The 16,900-nt window shown below is 44.4% G+C and overlaps 1 protein-coding gene across 1 annotated transcript in view; it reads right to left on the reverse strand.

Moving 5' to 3' along the window:
* map3k15 (mitogen-activated protein kinase kinase kinase 15) overlaps positions 1-16,900 on the reverse strand; it is a 102,020-nt gene that overhangs the window by 68,008 nt on the left and 17,112 nt on the right. Inside the window, exons 3-5 of the mRNA XM_055644944.1 lie at positions 15,134-15,327; positions 10,940-11,108; positions 10,658-10,764 (exon numbers count right to left, since the gene is read on the reverse strand). Coding sequence (XP_055500919.1) covers positions 10,658-10,764; positions 10,940-11,108; positions 15,134-15,327 — 470 coding nt within the window. The remainder of the gene's footprint in view (positions 1-10,657; positions 10,765-10,939; positions 11,109-15,133; positions 15,328-16,900) is intronic.

A 16,900-nucleotide genomic window follows, 5' to 3' on the forward strand; every position in this document is an offset into this window, starting at 1 on the left:
CCACCGAATCCGCGCCAATCTGTGATCCTCATACACTAGTTCTATCCTACACAAGCGAGGCACAATTTACAATTTTACCAAAGCCAACTAACCTACAAACCTGTACGTCTTAGCAGTGAAGGAGAAAACCGGAGCACCCGGTGAAAACCCACGCTGTCATGGGAGAACATACAAACTCAGTACAAACAGCTCTGTTGGTCAAGATCGAACCCGTGTCCCTGGCGCTGTAAGGCAGCAACTCTACTGCTGCGCCACCATGTTGCCCCAACCACTGTCTTGTGGTTATAAGGAGCAGTCAACTTGCTCAGAACAAGCACACAAACAGAAATGTAATGATGTGCAAGCTGCTTTAGTGGTCTGGACTGGGTCGTGAATATTAGGTAGATCGCCGGGAGAATCCCATTGTTCTTCTACGAATAACAGCAGAGGATCTCTCCTATCCATTCAAGAGCAGAATGGACCTTTCGTCCAAAACGTGCCCACATAAAAATAGATGTTAACTGTAGTGTATTTTGGGTACTTGGAACCGACTCAAAAGAATTGTCAGATACAGGAGTAAACTAACCAGCTTCTTTATTGTAGGACACCACCATGAGTCTCCTCTAGCGTATGCGTCCCCTCGCACAAGACATAACATATGCTAATTACATTATATACATTACACTGCTCCCCCTTTAACTTGGAGGCAGGTTACACCATTTACATTATATACATTACACTGCTCCCCCTTTAGCTTGGAGGCGAATAACACAATTTCTAGTACATTAAATATAATTGATTAACACACAGTTGCAAAATTATATTATTACAGTCATCTGACATTACATCCTCATAACTGTAAACTGTATCTAAACTTAGCACTTATAATGGTTCATTCCACTCGTCTTTCTAATCACTGTAGCTCTACCTGTATCTCTGCCTCTTCCCTTTTTAAATATCCTAATCTAATTTGCAGATTTCTTCCTGTTCTTGATATTCTGCTAAAGTTACCATTTCCTCTGTTTCTGTTCCTTATTTGTAGGTGGGATCTGACACATGACTGCAGGTTTTGGTTTTTCAGTCGCTCTCTGTCGCTCAATTTCCTGGCGCTACGTATTTATCTGCTCTTGTTGTATAATGACATTCTGCAATGCATAAACATTTGTCCATTGCTCAGTGAAGGAAGCTCCATGCTGGACTATACTGAAGTGTCCTAATCACAATCGGTCCTGCATACCTTTGTCTCGACCAACAAGCCTCTCTTCTTTAGACTTTTCGGTTAACAGCTTTTTGCTCATCGTCACACATTTATTTAACCGTTCTTTGCAACGTTTAAGCCTTTTCTGCTGTTCGTCTATTTGTCTTCTTAAATCACCTTTCTGGTTATTCATCAAGAAGTAGGATCTATATTGTCCTTGCAATACAGCAGTGGCTTTGATTTGCGCTCTGTATATTTCTCTTACTGCATAAGCACGGTAGTGAGACTGCACTACAACTGCTGTATAAATCGGTTTGAGGAAGTCTCTCCTATATCGTTTAAGTCTTTTGTATCGTTTCAGCCTTTTCTGTTGTGCGTCTATTTGTCTCCTTAGGTCTTTCCTATACCAACTCATACGGAGTACTGACTGCACTTTTACAGTAGCTCTCTTTTGCTTAACCGACTGCCTAACCACCATTCTCTTGTAGGCAGTCTGAATGGTAATAGTTGCATCCCTCATTGACTGATATTGCACAAACTGGGAATGCCCTATTTTACATGCTTTGTACCATCTCTGGATCGAAGTGACTGCTTGTCGCATAGTTCTGTACCATACCCTTAATCGGTAACCATGCTATGCAGCTTGCAGAGTAACTACAGCCGCCTTTTGCAACAAGAAATGCTTTCTTGTAACGCACATTCTTATGAATGACTTAATACAGCGTGCTGCCTTGGTTTTCCCTACCAATACTCTGGCTTTGATCCCGCAGCATAAGAACTGAATACACACCACTGCTTCTCTCAAACTCTTATACTGTCTCACTTGGACATCTCTTATCTGGCAAGCTCTGTATCGTTGCTGTACCGCAATGGCAGACCAGCGTAGTTTCTTAAAATACTGACGCTGTTTATACATCTGATTATAAGTCTGTATGACCTTGACAGATTTATGTATGCCCCGCAGTTGCCTTCGAACAAGCATTCCACGGGAGGCTGCCTGAAGCAGGACAACGCTTCTGCGTTCCTTCATGTAGGTTTTGCAACCACTTTCCATTTGAAGGTGTGCCCTATAATGGGTTTGTACTATTATAGCTGCCAATCTCATTGCCATGTATTGACGGTATACTCTGTACCAACTACATGCTGCTTGTATTACTGTTGCTGCATTAGAGAGATCTGTTTGTTCCGGATCTCTCTCCGTACATTCATACCCCTGAATGCAGCTTGAATAGCTAGGGTTGCCCTTTGGCTGGCAATTTTTCTTTACATTTGCCCTTTGTCCCTTATCACTTGACCTGTGTCATTTTGCACTTGACCTTTGTCCTTTTGCACTTGACCTTTGTCCTTTTGCACTTGACCTTTGTCCTTTTGCACTTGACCTTTGTCCTTTTGCACGACCTTTGTCCTTTTGCACATGACCATGGTCCTTTGAGGGACACTGCCCTCTTTAGTTCAGGCTCCTTGCCTGGATGCCCTTGGAGGTTTTGGCAAGAAATGAGCCATTAAAGCCTCCTTACACTCCTCATACATTTTATCTGTGGGCTTTGCTGGCAGCAGTAACATGCGTAAGGTCTGATAACCCTCTCTTCCTAAACCTAATATGAACCATGCTCTTTTCTTCTCCTCTGCAGCAATATCATTGGAAATGAAACTAGCCTCCAAGACTTTGGTCCATTTCTCAAAATTACACACAGAATCTAACTGGGGCACGTTTCCTACAATTTGAAAAGCCATGCTACCTGTTGCTATTCAGGTGCACTATCTTCTTTTCTCTCACTGTGTATTCTGCACTAGACTTAATGTTGACTTAATCCTTCTGCACATTAAGAAGTGATCCAACCCACTATTACTATAATAATAGATTAATACTATTAACCAACATTTCATGTTAATAGACATTTAGAACATTTTAACCATATTCCTGTTATGCACACAGATTTGCTATTAATAAGTGACCAATGCATTACATCCAAACAGTCCCGCTTTTACTGTGAAGGAATAGTGAACAACGCATTACATTCAACAGTCCTGCTTTTACTTTGATGGATTTCTCTGGTCCAGCTTGTCGGCAATATGGACTCCGGTGCCTTCTCGACCTCTCGAGCTGTCCCCACCGGTACTTTTGCTGCTGGCCTCGCCAGAACTCCACTGTTGCTGCTTTTGCTGGCTCCCCCGGGCTTCACCGTTACTTTTGCTGCCACTGGCTCGCTGCCAAGTCGACTACTGCTAGTTACTGCTGCTAGTTCCCGCATTTCGCGCGCGGACCCGCTTCTCCATCGGCCGGCTTTCTCTCGCAACCGGGCTTTCTCCACTTTCTGCTCACGACCAGGCTGACTCTACTCCAGCCTAGGCTGAAGTGCTTGAGTGCTGTGTCCTGCTTCTCTCGTGCGGACCCACTCTTTGCTTGGGGCCGGACTTCCTCTCGCGTCCAGGCTTTCCCCCTCAGCCGGTCCGCTTCTCTTGCGTGGCCAGACCCTCTTTTCTGCTCACGGTCGGGCTGACTCTACTCCCGACCGGGCTTTCTTTCACGACCGGTCCGCTTCTCTCGCGGCCAGTTTTCTTTTACTCTGCCGGTCCGCTTCTCACGCATGTTCGGGCTTTTTTTTTTTCTCACTGCTGGTCCGCTTCTCACGCGGCTGGCTTTCTCCCTCGACCGGTTTGACTCTTCTCCCAGCCGGGCTGACTCCGTTTCGTCGGTGGCTTCACCGGACCTATCCGTGACCTACCCGGTACTAGGCCCTCACTCGACGTTGTTGACGACTCCTGGCCTGGCTGTGGGCTACACAGCCCTGGAAAACGTCCGGTCGGTGGCAGCTGCTGGGCCTCTTCTGCCCCTTTTGCCTTGGCTGCACAGCCCTGGAAAATGTTCCAGGTATGTTGACACCGTCGCTGTCCTGCTGGTTAAGCTTCCAACTTTCGGCTACTTTCTTCGGTGACACTTACTTACTGCCCCACTTGTTTTCCTTGCTTCCTGTTCTGACCTTGCTTTTCTTTGGCGCCAATCTTTTGGTTTGGTGCCGTTCCACTTTGTTTCCAAACACAACCTTTTTTTTCTGACAGTCCTTCTTCTTTCCTTTTCTGTTCTTTTATCCTCTTTGTGCTGTTGTTGTGTGTTTTGGTGTAACAATTCACCTAAAACTTATACAAAGACTATTCAGCTTGAGGAATTTGACAAAAGGAAAACTCAGTCTAAAATGAGTAACAATCCGAAGGACGACATCTTGCCACGTAGACACAACATAGAGATAGCCTGACAAAACTCGCCGACTTGTACAGCTGATGTTTTAAATGCAGTCCCCGGCATAGAGGGATCTGCAGGCCTCTCTTCTACCGCTCGCAAACAATTGCGACACAGCTCCGTATCTACTGTTTAAACTGTTAAACAATCCTGTGTGTTGCAAAACAGTCCTGTGGGTGAGTTCACAAACTCTATCCCATCCTCGTCGCCAATTGTAGTGTATTTTGGATACTTGGAACTGACTCAAAAGAACTCTCAGATACAGGAGTAAACTAACCAGCTTCTTTATTGCTGGACGCCACCATGAGTCTCCCCTAGCACATGCGTCCCCTCACACAAGACATAACATATGCTAATTATATTATATACATTACAGTAACGTTTCAAAAACAAGTCACTTCAAAGCAGCCGTCTCCAGATCTCACAGCACATCTGCAGTAGTGGCAGTGTTGTGTTGTGTTGTGGTGCATGATCTTGCCCACAGTAGTTCTGTGCCCACTTTTCCCGCAGCCCAGATAGAGTGGATGTGGAGAGGATGTTTCCAGTAATGGGAGATTCCAGAACCAAAGGGCATGGCCTCCGAATAAAAGGATGTGCCTTTAGAATGGAGATGAGCAGGAATGTCTTTAGTGGTATTCACTGCCACAGAAGCCAAGGCATTTGGGTAATTTTAAAACGGAGATTGATAGGTTCTTGATTAGAATGGGCATGAAAAGTTATGGGGAGAAGGCAGGGGAATGGGGTTGAGAGGAAAAACTTGAATAGCCATGATCAAATACACAGCACTCCAAATGTGGCCTTACCAATGTCCAGTATGGAATATAACAACCAATTTCCGTTATTCAATATCAAAGGAGGCAAGTGTGCCAAATGCATTCATCACTACTTTCTGCCTGTGTCACCGCTTTTATCGAACTTTGTACCTGTACGGATAGGCATCTTTGTTCTACACACTCCCCAGGAATGTACCATGTATATGTGCGAGTCCTGCCCTGGTTTGTCCTACCATAATTCAACACCTCGCTTTCAACCGAGATAAACATGTCAATGAAAATAACACAATTGATCAGACAATAAATTCACTGACGCTTTTATTTCAGTCAACCAGAAATGTCACGGTTTATTTACATTGTTCTAGAGCTCCTGTGTACGTCTTTACAAGAGAAAACACAAAGCAAAAATACTTGTCCAATAAAGTTACTTTACATTAAAATCAATTTATCTTTGTGATAAATAATTTTTTTAATTTAGTTTTAGAGATACAGCGCGAAAACAGGCCCTTCGGCCCACCGAGTCCGCACTGACCAGTGATCCCCTCTCATTAACATTATCCAACACACACTAGGGACAATTTACACTTATACCAAGCCAATTAACCTACAACCCTGTATGTATTTGGAGTGTGGGAGGAAACCGAAAATCATAGAGAAAACCCACGCGATCACAGGGAGAACGAACAAACTCCGTACAGACAGCGCCGATAGTCGGCATCATGCACGGGTCTATGGCACTACGCCACCGTGCCGCCGTTTACAAATCTCTACAAAATTTATCGATGAAAGAAATTAAACATTTTCTGAGAAGAAATTTGTTACCTCCAACTTCAATGGCGACTCTACTCTGAAACTATGCCCCCAGTTCCAGGTCTTTGCACCTCCCACCACTCCACCCGAGCCAAATGCCCTCTCAGTATTAATCCTATGAACCCTCTCAAAATCTTACACATTACACTAAAGATCTTCTCTCATTCTTCTCAACTGCAATGAACAAAGAAGAATGAGAACATGTCTGATGAAGAAACATAGAAACATAGAAATTAGGTGCAGGAGTAGGCCATTCGGCCCTTCGAGCCTGCACCGCCACTCAATATGATCACGGCTGATCATCCAACTCAGTATCCCCGTACCTGCCTTCTCTCCATACCCCCTGATCCCCTTAGCCACAAGGGCCACATCTAACTCCCTCTTAAATATAGCCAATGAACTGGCCTCAACTACCCTCTGTGGCAGAGAGTTCCAGAGATTCACCACTCTCTGTGTGAAAAAAGTTCTTCTCATCTCGGTTTTAAAGGATTTCCCCCTTATCCTTAAGCTGTGACCCCTTGTCCTGGACTTCCCTAACATCGGGAACAATCTTCCTGCATCTAGCCTGTCCAACCCCTTAAGAATTTTGTAAGTTTCTATAAGATCCCCTCTCAATCTCCTAAATTCTAGAGAGTATAAAACAAGTCTATCCAGTCTTTCTTCATAAGACAGTCCTGACATCCCAGAAATCAGTCTGGTGAACCGTCTCTGCACTCCCTCTATGGCAATAATGTCCTTCCTCAGATTTGGAGACCAAAAGGGCCAGCCTGCTCAACCTTTCCTTATCAGTCAACCTCTTCGTCCCAGAAATACCATATATGAGTGCAAACATAGACAAGTAAAAGAGCAAACTAATTGCAAGTAGATCCTCTTCAGGAACAGCATGCAGAGTTGCACAATCCAGCATCATCTTACAACTTCCAAGCCTCTAGGTCAATAAAACCTGTGATCTTGGTCTGATGAGATCTGCAATTTTCTTTTCCTCAAGGGCAGGTGTCCTGGTGGAATCAGGAGATGGCAGCATGGCCCAGCACAATGTTGCCAACTCCAACCACTGCTGCTCCATGCAACTGCTGTAGGCTGTGCCCGAGCTGCCCACACGCGCAGCAGCTGCAAGGCCTCCGGCAGCAGCTTCCATCGACACCACTGGTGCCACTGGTGCCGCTCATCACCACCAGCCTGTCCACCAAGGCCACATTGTTCCACTTCCCAAGCTGAGCATAGAACATTATGATGCTTCCCGAAGGTACGGGAGGAGAGTTTATAAACCATTTACAGCCACAGAATTTAACTCTGCGGGTGTCAGAAGTTATGGGGAGAAGGCAGGAGAATGGAGTTAGGAGGGAGAGATAGATCGGCCATGATTGAATGGCGGAGTAGACTTGATGGGCCGAATGGGCTAATTCTACTACTATCCCTTATGACCTAATGACTCCTGTCCTTCCACTGCTGGCAACCTGAGACAATTAAACACTGTTGACTCGACACTGAAAGTATAACCCTGACAATGGTAGCACCTCCAACATCTGATGCAATTACCTCCTATATCCATTCCTTAGCTACAACACCCCCCCCCCCCACAGCCCTGAACCTGACTCCTCCTCCACTATCTACCTCTATGATATCCCAATATCTTACTGTAGTTGGCTCCACAAGACTACCACATCCCCCTGATCCCAAACCAGCAATCAGCCAGAAACATTACCTGGCTGGCTGCTGCAAGGAGACATATCCAAAAATTCATAAAACAATCCTGCTGCTAAAATCAGGCAGGACCTCTTGTGCGTCTTGTATTCTGCTGCAGAAGTTGCCCAATAATCCCACCACCTGCTTATTATCAGGTACAAGGTCTCTAGATGTCTACTGTAGCACTTGCGCTGACAGAGCAGCCCCCTTGGAAGTTAACAATTTAGGGGTTCATTTTCTGCATGGGCAAATTAATTATTAAGGTGCCTTAATCTTGGGTTTGGCCAGAAATCCACAGGCAAGCCCATCATGAGGGAAGATGTGTCCTGGTGAGATGTGTCTTGCTGCCCTTTCCATCTCTAGCAGTCAGAGTGTACTGGACACACTGCTCTTTCCCCCCTCTGGGACCAGATGTCACACTATATTAGATACACCGTTCTACACCACTGTGCGAGCAGACGTCAGAGTACATTAGATACATTATCCAGTCCCTCTCCAGTCGGTGATCTCAGAACATCAAAGGCATTGCCCGTCCTCCTTCTGGGGTCTTGTGACACTATGCTTCAGATACACTTCTTTTGCCCTCCGGGGTCAGGCGTCACAGCACATTAGTTCCTTTCCTACACAGTGTGACACTGTCCTTTTCCCCCTTCAGCATCTATTGTCAGAATGCTCGAGTTACACCATTCACTGTCCTTTCTACATGTGTCAGAATGCTCGAGGTAAACAGCCCTTTCCTCCGAGTCGGTGCTCGGGTTCACTGTATATTACCCCATGTCAAGTGCTTGAGCCACACTGTCCTTTCCACAGGTCAGAGTGCTCAAGGTACTCTGTCCTTCCCCAACCATGTCAAAGGAACGCTGTCCTTTCCCCATTTTATAGCATTCCAGGAAAACTCTCCTCACTTCTGTGTCAGAATGCTCAAAGGACACTGTTCTTCCACAATTTTATAATGCTTGAAGTACTCTATCCTTTCTTCACTGTCAGAGGTGCACTGTCCTTTCACCCAGTGTCAGAGTGCTCAATCTACACTGTCCACACCCCATTCTCACAGTGCAAGATGGGCTGTCTGGTGTCAGCGCACATGGGTTACACTGTCCTCTCCCTCAGTGTCAGAGTACTCAGGGTACACTGTCCATTCCCCAGTCAGATAACTCACAGTACAATGTCCATTCCTTATTCTTATAGTGTGATGTGCGCTGTGTGGTGTCAGCGTGCATGGGTTATACTGCCCTCTGCCCCCAGTGTCAGAGAACACGGGGTATACTGTCCACTCTGCATTCTCTCATTGCAAGATACAAAGTCTATCGCTTGGTGTGAGCGTGCATGGGCTACACTGTCCTTTCTCCTCCCAGTGCCAGATTGCTCGAGGTACATTGCCCTTTTTCTTTGTGCAGTTGTCAGTGATGCAAATTTTGTCATATTCTGGCAAAACAAAATTACTTCAAATTTTACTTCTAAAGTGCTTGGACATCCACCGAGTGGGAACAGTGTTTGGGGATGGAGTGAGTGATGCTCCACATCTACTGCACTTGGAGCAATGGTTCTGGCAGTTGGCTCCTCTTGCGCTCCAAGGGTTTAACATTCGATAAGACATGCCTGTGCATAGTGCTGCTTTCTCCAGTCAGCTGCCAATTTGTTCCACAAGCAGAGGCGTTACATGGAAATGCTAGAAGTGTCACAAGTATATAGAGTGACTCCAAGTTACCAGCTCAGTACGGGTGTGAGAGCGAAAGCATGCACAGCGTGCCAGGCTTCTGTCTGAACTACTCCACTCTGCTTTACTTAAATGACACAAGTGCAACGGGTCTTACAGTTATCATCTGCAAGAAAAAGTGCAATCTGGCCAATCCCCTGGACCTCGATTTCCCTCCTCTGGGCAAGAGACTGCATTTACCTGATCTAGTCCACTCATGATTTTATACACTTTTAAAAGATCACCTCTAATCCTCCAGTACTCCAAGGAATAGAGTCCCAGTCTACTCAACCTCTCCCTTGAACTGACCAGAGACCCACCAAAAAAACACTGCACTTTAAAGGGTTAAACTGTACATTAGACTTTATTTTAGATAGACATCGTAGAAACAGGCCCTGCGGCCCACCGAGTCTGCGCCGACCAGCGGTCATCCCGTACATCAGCAGTAACCTACACACTAGGGACAATTTACAGAAGCCAAATAATCTACAAACCTGTACACCTATGGAGTGTGGGAGGAAACCAGAGCACCCGGAGAAAATCCACGTGGTCGCAGGGAGAACGTACAAACTCCGTACTGACAGCACCCATACTCAGGATTGAACCCGGGTCTCAGGTGCTGTAAGGCAGCAACTCTACCACTGCGACACTGTGCTGCCCTGATGGCGACTTGGTGGGCTAAAGGGCCTGTTTCTATGCTGTATCTTGCAACCAATTCCATGAATCAATTGAAGGGGGAAGGCTGCAGATTACAAAGTCACAAGTTATAGGAGAAGAATTAGGCTATTCGGCCCATCGAGTTTGCTCCGCCATTCAATATCCAATCCCATTTCCTGCCTTCACCCCATAACCGTTGACACCTGTTTTAATCAAGAACATGTCTATCTCTGCCTTAAAAATATCCACTGACTTGGCCTCCACAGCCCTCCACAGAGATACAGCGCAGAAATAAGCCTTTCAGTCCAGAGCCCATTGTATTGTATTGTATTGTATTCAATTTATTGTCATTATCTCATAAGAGACAACAAAATGGATTTTCTATACCGTCAAGTAACATAAAAATAAATAATAAATAAATAAAACATATTAAAAAAAAACACAAACACAGAAGTCCACGACACAACATAACCCCACAGTGGCACCAAAGTTGAGGAAGGTACCATAGTCCAGCCAGCCTCCCCGCCGATCTTCCCAGATGTTCACCCATGGTCGGGGCCTCCCGAGCACCCACACCCATGCCTTCTACCCCAGCTGTGACTAAACAGCAGTGACAGTACCTGTTCAGTGCAAAGGCATAATGAAAGCCGATGCTGTGCTGTTCAGTCAGGTCACAGGTCGGCAGCTCCTTCAGTGTTTCCACCAACTTCACCATGCCATCATAATCCTGTCAGTGAAGCGAAGCACTCCGTCAAAACAAAATTAGATTAAAGCTGTACAAATTCAACCTGATAACTTCTAAAAGTAAAAAAATAGTTCTTGTGAAGATAGACAATAACATCCCAATATCGTCTGGCATGTATAATCTGTTGGGCATGTTTACCATTAAAAAAAAATATTACCTGGATATCTCTGTAAGAGAAAAGGAGGTTTGTGATAACGTCAGGTGTAATGACCTCCGTGCTTTCCATACGCAACTTTATGGCAGATAGCTGCTTGGCCAACTCTTCCCCTTGGTACTTCTCTCGTGCTTTTCTAATGTCACTCAGCAGAGTATCCTTCAAATACGTGCTGTGGACAGATCAGTGGTGGCAGTAAACAGCAATGATAGAAAGTGTGGTATCAGGTGGAAATTGTAAATATCACTACAAACCGTGAATATTTGGTACATTTTCCAAAGTTAAGCAAGTGATATACCATTGGACGTGGTCTGTGGAACTGTTGTGCTATAATGCTGAGAATTATATTCTGCACTCTGTAGTACCTTCACTCCACCTGTGGTATTTGAGTTTGACTTGACTGTATTTAGGTATAGTATTATCTGACTTTGAGCGGACAGCATGCAAAACAAAGCTTTTCAGTGTAACTTGGCACACGTGACAATAGTAAACCTAAAATCTATGGCCCCAAATTTCTGTACTACGAACAGCATGTTAAATAATGCAGTGAACAGGGCCTGGGCCAGTTTTGTGCAGTAATATTCTATTGTGCAGGAAGAGTCCTGGAGGGTTGTGTGGTATAAATCCCCAGCAATCTCTCCAACAAGTTCTGCAGTGTTACAGATGATCTCAAAAGCAGTACAGGCCCAATAGGCCAAACTGTCTTTACATACACAATAAGGAATCAGAGCATAGAGTATTTATAAATCAGAGTATTGAGTATAGAAGTTGGGATGTAATGTTAAAATTGTACAAGGCATTGGTGAGGCCAATTCTGGAGTATGGTGTACAATTTTGGTTGCCTAATTATAGGAAGGATGTCAACAAAATAGAGAGAGTACAGAGGAGATTTACTAGAATGTTGCCTGGGTTTTAGCAACTAAGTTACAGAGAAAGGTTGAACAAGTTAGGTCTTTATTCTTTGGAGCGCAGAAGGTTAAGGGGGGGACTTGATAGAGGTCTTTAAAATGATGAGAGGGATAGACAGAGTTGACGTGGATAAGCTTTTCCCAGAGAGTAGGGAAGATTCAAACAAGAGGACATGACTTGAGAATTAAGGGACAGAAGTTTATGGGGTAACATGAGGGGGAACTTCTTTACTCCCAGAGTGGTAGCTGTGTGGAATGAGCTTCCAGTGAAGGTGGTGGAGGTAGGTTCGATTTTATCATTTAAAAATAAATTGGATAGTTATATGGACGGGAAAGGAATGGAGGGTTATGGTCTGAGTGCAGGTAGATGGGACTAGGGGAGAATTCGTGTTCGGCACGGACTAGAAGGGCCGCGATGGCCTGTTTCCATGCTGTAATTGTTATATGGTTAAATGGTTATATGGAATAGGAAAAGGACTTGGCCAAATTGATCCTTCACCATGTTCTACCATTGAGTGGATGCAAGACCTGATTGTTCTTGTAATCTCAGCACCACTTCCCTGCCCACTTCCCACAAGCCTTGAACCCCCTACATACCAACAGTCTGCCTAACGTCAGCTTTGAATATGTTCAATGACTACACCTTCATAACTCTGTGAGCAGAGAATTCCAAAATTATGCAACTCAATGAAAGATGATGTTCTTCATCTCTACTTATAATTATGACTTCTTATTGTGAAATTAAGCCCAGATTCCCCCAAAAAGGAAAACATCCTCTAGCATCTACCTCGTTAATCTTTCTCAGAATCCTGCACAATTCAAGATCATCTCTCATTCCATTAAAAGTCATGAGCACAGGCCCAACCTGCTGATCTTTGAAAGTCATAGAGCCATATCTCCATGCTGACCAAGATGCCTCCCTGAGCTAATCCCATTTTCCTGTATATGGCGCCTATTCCTGTAAACCTTTCCTGTTGTCAGAGGAGTCTACATGCCTTTTAAACGTTGTAACTACAATCTACCCTCGTTATAACAGATTTCAGTTATAGCAGATGGAGTATCCCCACAGTAATCAGACACCATTGTCTCTTTAAGAACACAGGTTACGAGTTATATTGCGGGAAGTCACTGATATTGACAGGCAATTGCTTTGATTGACAATTGTGTAATGCAACTCTATTAAACAATATAACAAACAGTCTTTAGTATTTTTGGCCTGCAGCAATAAAAATACATTGTTAGCTATTCAATAGAACTTGAAACAACTCATTATTTCACTGAATGGTTGGAGTAAATCCCTTACTCTGTTTTCGTGGACAATCGGCAATAACAGATACAATACTCGCTGCTACAGCTTCCTGTGGTAGCTTGTTCCAGATACTCACCTTGCCTCATGTTCCCTTTTTAACCTTTCCTGTCTCACCTTAAACCTGTGCTCCCTAGTTTCAGACTCCCCTATCCTAGGAAATAGATTGTGATCATTCACCTTGTCTACGCACCTCGTGATTTTGCAAAACTCAACAAGGTCACCCCTACATCTCTGATGAGTCGAGGGGAGAGAACCTCCAACCTATCCAGTCTCTCCTTGCAAATCAAGCCTTTTGGTCCTCTTTTCCAGGATTTTTTGAGGGCATAATTTGTGCAGAGATGATGCGGGCAGGAGTTGGGAAGGCAGCTTGCTGTTAACTGAGTGTGGCTCAGACTAACGGGTAGAGAGAGAGTCAGCCCCAAGATGATGGAAGAGTTGGAGGGCCAAGCGCCAGGGCATCAGAGGTCAGGGCAGTGAAAGGTCAGTACCAAGCAATAAGGGACATGATCAAGTCAGGGTCCTGAGTAGATAGTTTGTTATGGAGAGGGAGGGTGAGGGAGAGAAGAGGAATTGCAGAACCAACTGGGCCTGCGAAAGAAGATGAATGCTTTGAGTTCATTGGTTCTGTGCCCAATACATTTGGGGCCATTTGAAGTTTACTTTGCAGTACTTCGTGTTTTATTTTTTTTAAGAATACCATCGGTGAATGAATGTTTAACCAATATCAAATTACACACTGCAACCCATTTGACCTCACTCAGTGAGTCTAGTTGCCTGTGTCTGTGCACAGAATGAAGAGCCCAAAACAAATCCTGTCAGGCCCACACAAGGATTTAGAAAACAAAGTCCTACTTGTAGTGACCAAGGTGTTGCACTGAATGAAGGAACTCTTAACCCATGGCAGCAAGCAATTGAAAAAGCTTCCCATTATCATCAGTTAATTAATAGCAGTGATGAACTGGTCATAGGGGCGGCATAGCGGTAGGGTTGCTGCCTTACAGCACCAGAGACTCGGGTTCGATCCTGGCTATGGGTGCTGTCTGTACGGAGTTTGTACATTCTCCCTGTGACCATGTAGGTTTTCTCCGAGTGCTCCGGTTTCCTCCCACACTCAAAGGACGGACAGGTTTGTAAGTTAATTTGGCTTCTGTAAATTGTAAATTAACCCCAGTGTGTAGGATAGTGCTTGAGTACGGGTTGGTTGCTTGTCAGCATGGACTCGGTGGGCTGAAGAACCTGTTTCCGCACTATATCTCGAAAGTCTAAAGTCACTCATTTAAATGAGTAAATGCAAAGAAAGAATGATATGTGCGACGATGCATTATGTGTGGATCAGAGAATCGTCAATGTTGAAGTTGAGCAATATTTTGAGAAACGTCACAGAAAATTCTAAAATGTAAATCGAAGCTCCAGCCACTTTAAAACAGAGCCCAAACACTCATATGCACTTTATAAAATCTTTATGAATATTCATTGTCAGCAAAGCAAACTGAGATATACTTAAGACTTTATTAGGCGTTTTTTTTTTTAGCTTAGACCAACATTGTCATAATAATAAAAACACTGAGAATTTACACCAAACTGATTGATTGATTGATTGATTGATTGATTGATATAGTATGGGAAATGGTCCTTCAGCCCACTGAGTCCATGCTGACCATCAATTACCTATTCACACTACTTCTACTTCACAACCATTCCCTCTACACTCGGGGCAATTTGCAGAGACCGATTAACCTACAAACTCGCACATCTTTGGGACCTGGGAAGAAACGGGAGCACCCGACAGAAACCTACGTGGTCACAGGAAGAACATGCAAACTCCACACAGACGGCACTCAAGGACAGGATCGAACATGGGTCTCTGACGCTGAGAGACAGCAACTCTACTGGCTGTGCCACTGTGCTGCCTTAACAAGACCTTCAGTTTCCAAATCATTAATTTCCATTAAGCATCTCTAGTCATTTGCAAATTGCTACCTTGTGGTAATGTCAATATCTTTCAGAATACTGATCAGTTTCTCCACTAATGGCTGGCAGAAGGGTCCCAGAAGGTTGTCCCAGTTTGGCTGCAAGTACTCAGAGGCTCTTCGTTGAACATCATTTTCACAACACAGGAAGTCATCATTTGTGGTTGTCACGTAGGGGATAAAGTGATAACTGCCACTTGTAGCCTAAGGAAGAAAATGTACATTAAAGTCAACACAAAAAAAAAGTCACAATATTCTCAATAGACGGTATGAAGAAGGGTTCCGACTCACAACTTCGATGTAAGCTAACATCTGCAGTTCCCTCTTTTACAAAACTCATAATACCTTGCTTTGAGGGCCACTTTAAGGGGTTTTAAGTCGGTGCATTGTGAGTGACAGATATAGCCCAAGAAATCTTCACACAGGGCAATTTAAAGGTTTCAAAGGTCTTTTATTGTCATGTGTACCACTAAGGTACAGTGAAATTCGTATTACCATACAGCGATATTTTTAAAAAAGCAACAAGACACACAACTACATAAAAGTTAACATAAACATCCACCACAGTGGATTCCCCACATTCCCCACAGTGATGGAGGGCAATAAAGTCTAATCTTCTTCCCTCATTTTCTCTCACGGTCGGGGTAGTCGAACCATCCGCAGTGAGTCGGGGCGATCGAAGCTCCTGCAGCCGGCGATCAAAGCTCCCGCATCAGAGAGAAAATAAAAACACAAACTGGTTGAAACACTCAGCATGTCAGTGAAAAGTGAAACAAAGTTCATGCTTCAGGTCAGAGACCGTGCACCAGAACTGGGGAAAAAATATTCAAAACAAGGCCATTTTAAAGTCACGGAGAGGGTGGCAGGGGAAATGGATGGGACAAAAAGGACCATCAGTGATGAAGCGAGATCAAGTCAAATACTTTTTTTTAAAGATGCAGCATGGAAACAGGCCCTTCGGCTCACCAGGTCTATACCAACCATTGATTACCCATTTTCCTTCATTCTATGTCATCCCACTTTCCCCATCCACTTTCTACACGTTAGGGGCCATTTGCAGTGGCCAATTAGCCTATAAACCTACAGGGCTGTGGGCAGTGGGAGGAAACTGAGCACCCAGAAGAAACTCACATGGTCACAACAAGAACATGCAAACTCCCTGAAAATAGCATCAGAGGTTAGGATCTAACCTAGGTGTCTGGTGCAGTTAGACAGCAGCTCTACCAGCTGCACTACTGTGCTGCACTTAATAGGACTATTTCTGAAGGCAGTTCAATTCAAAGACAATCCCTCTTTTCCAGTTCTGGTGCACAGTCTCTGACCCGAAACATGAACTCTGTTTCTCTTTCCACTGATCTGCCGAGTGTTTCACCCAATTCCTGTGACTGGACTTTTTTTGCACAAAGTCCGCGAGCATTGCCACCTTTCATTTCACTGCACATCTCGTATGTGTATGTGACGAATAAACTTGACTTGACTTGACTTGACTTGGAGGCAAATAGCGCAGCACTACATTGAGTAGAGAGTGAATGATAAATATGTGGTCCCAAGTTACTGGTGCCAATTTCAGCTCACAGTTGCAGCTGGTGCAATGGCCAATGGCAACATTCCAGTTTCTCAAAGTCCAAATCCTTACTCTCTATATAACATTGTACTTTGAAGTGGAATTGCCAAAGCAGAAACAACTCCACGAGAGGCAGTTAATTTGAAATAGCACATCGGATGAAAGCATATTCTCCAGGGACTGTCAGCTGACACGTTTTACTACATCTTGGTG

This window comes from Leucoraja erinacea, chromosome 13, assembly GCF_028641065.1.
Source record: "Leucoraja erinacea ecotype New England chromosome 13, Leri_hhj_1, whole genome shotgun sequence".
In the NCBI taxonomy this organism is placed as follows: Eukaryota; Metazoa; Chordata; class Chondrichthyes; order Rajiformes; family Rajidae; genus Leucoraja; species Leucoraja erinaceus.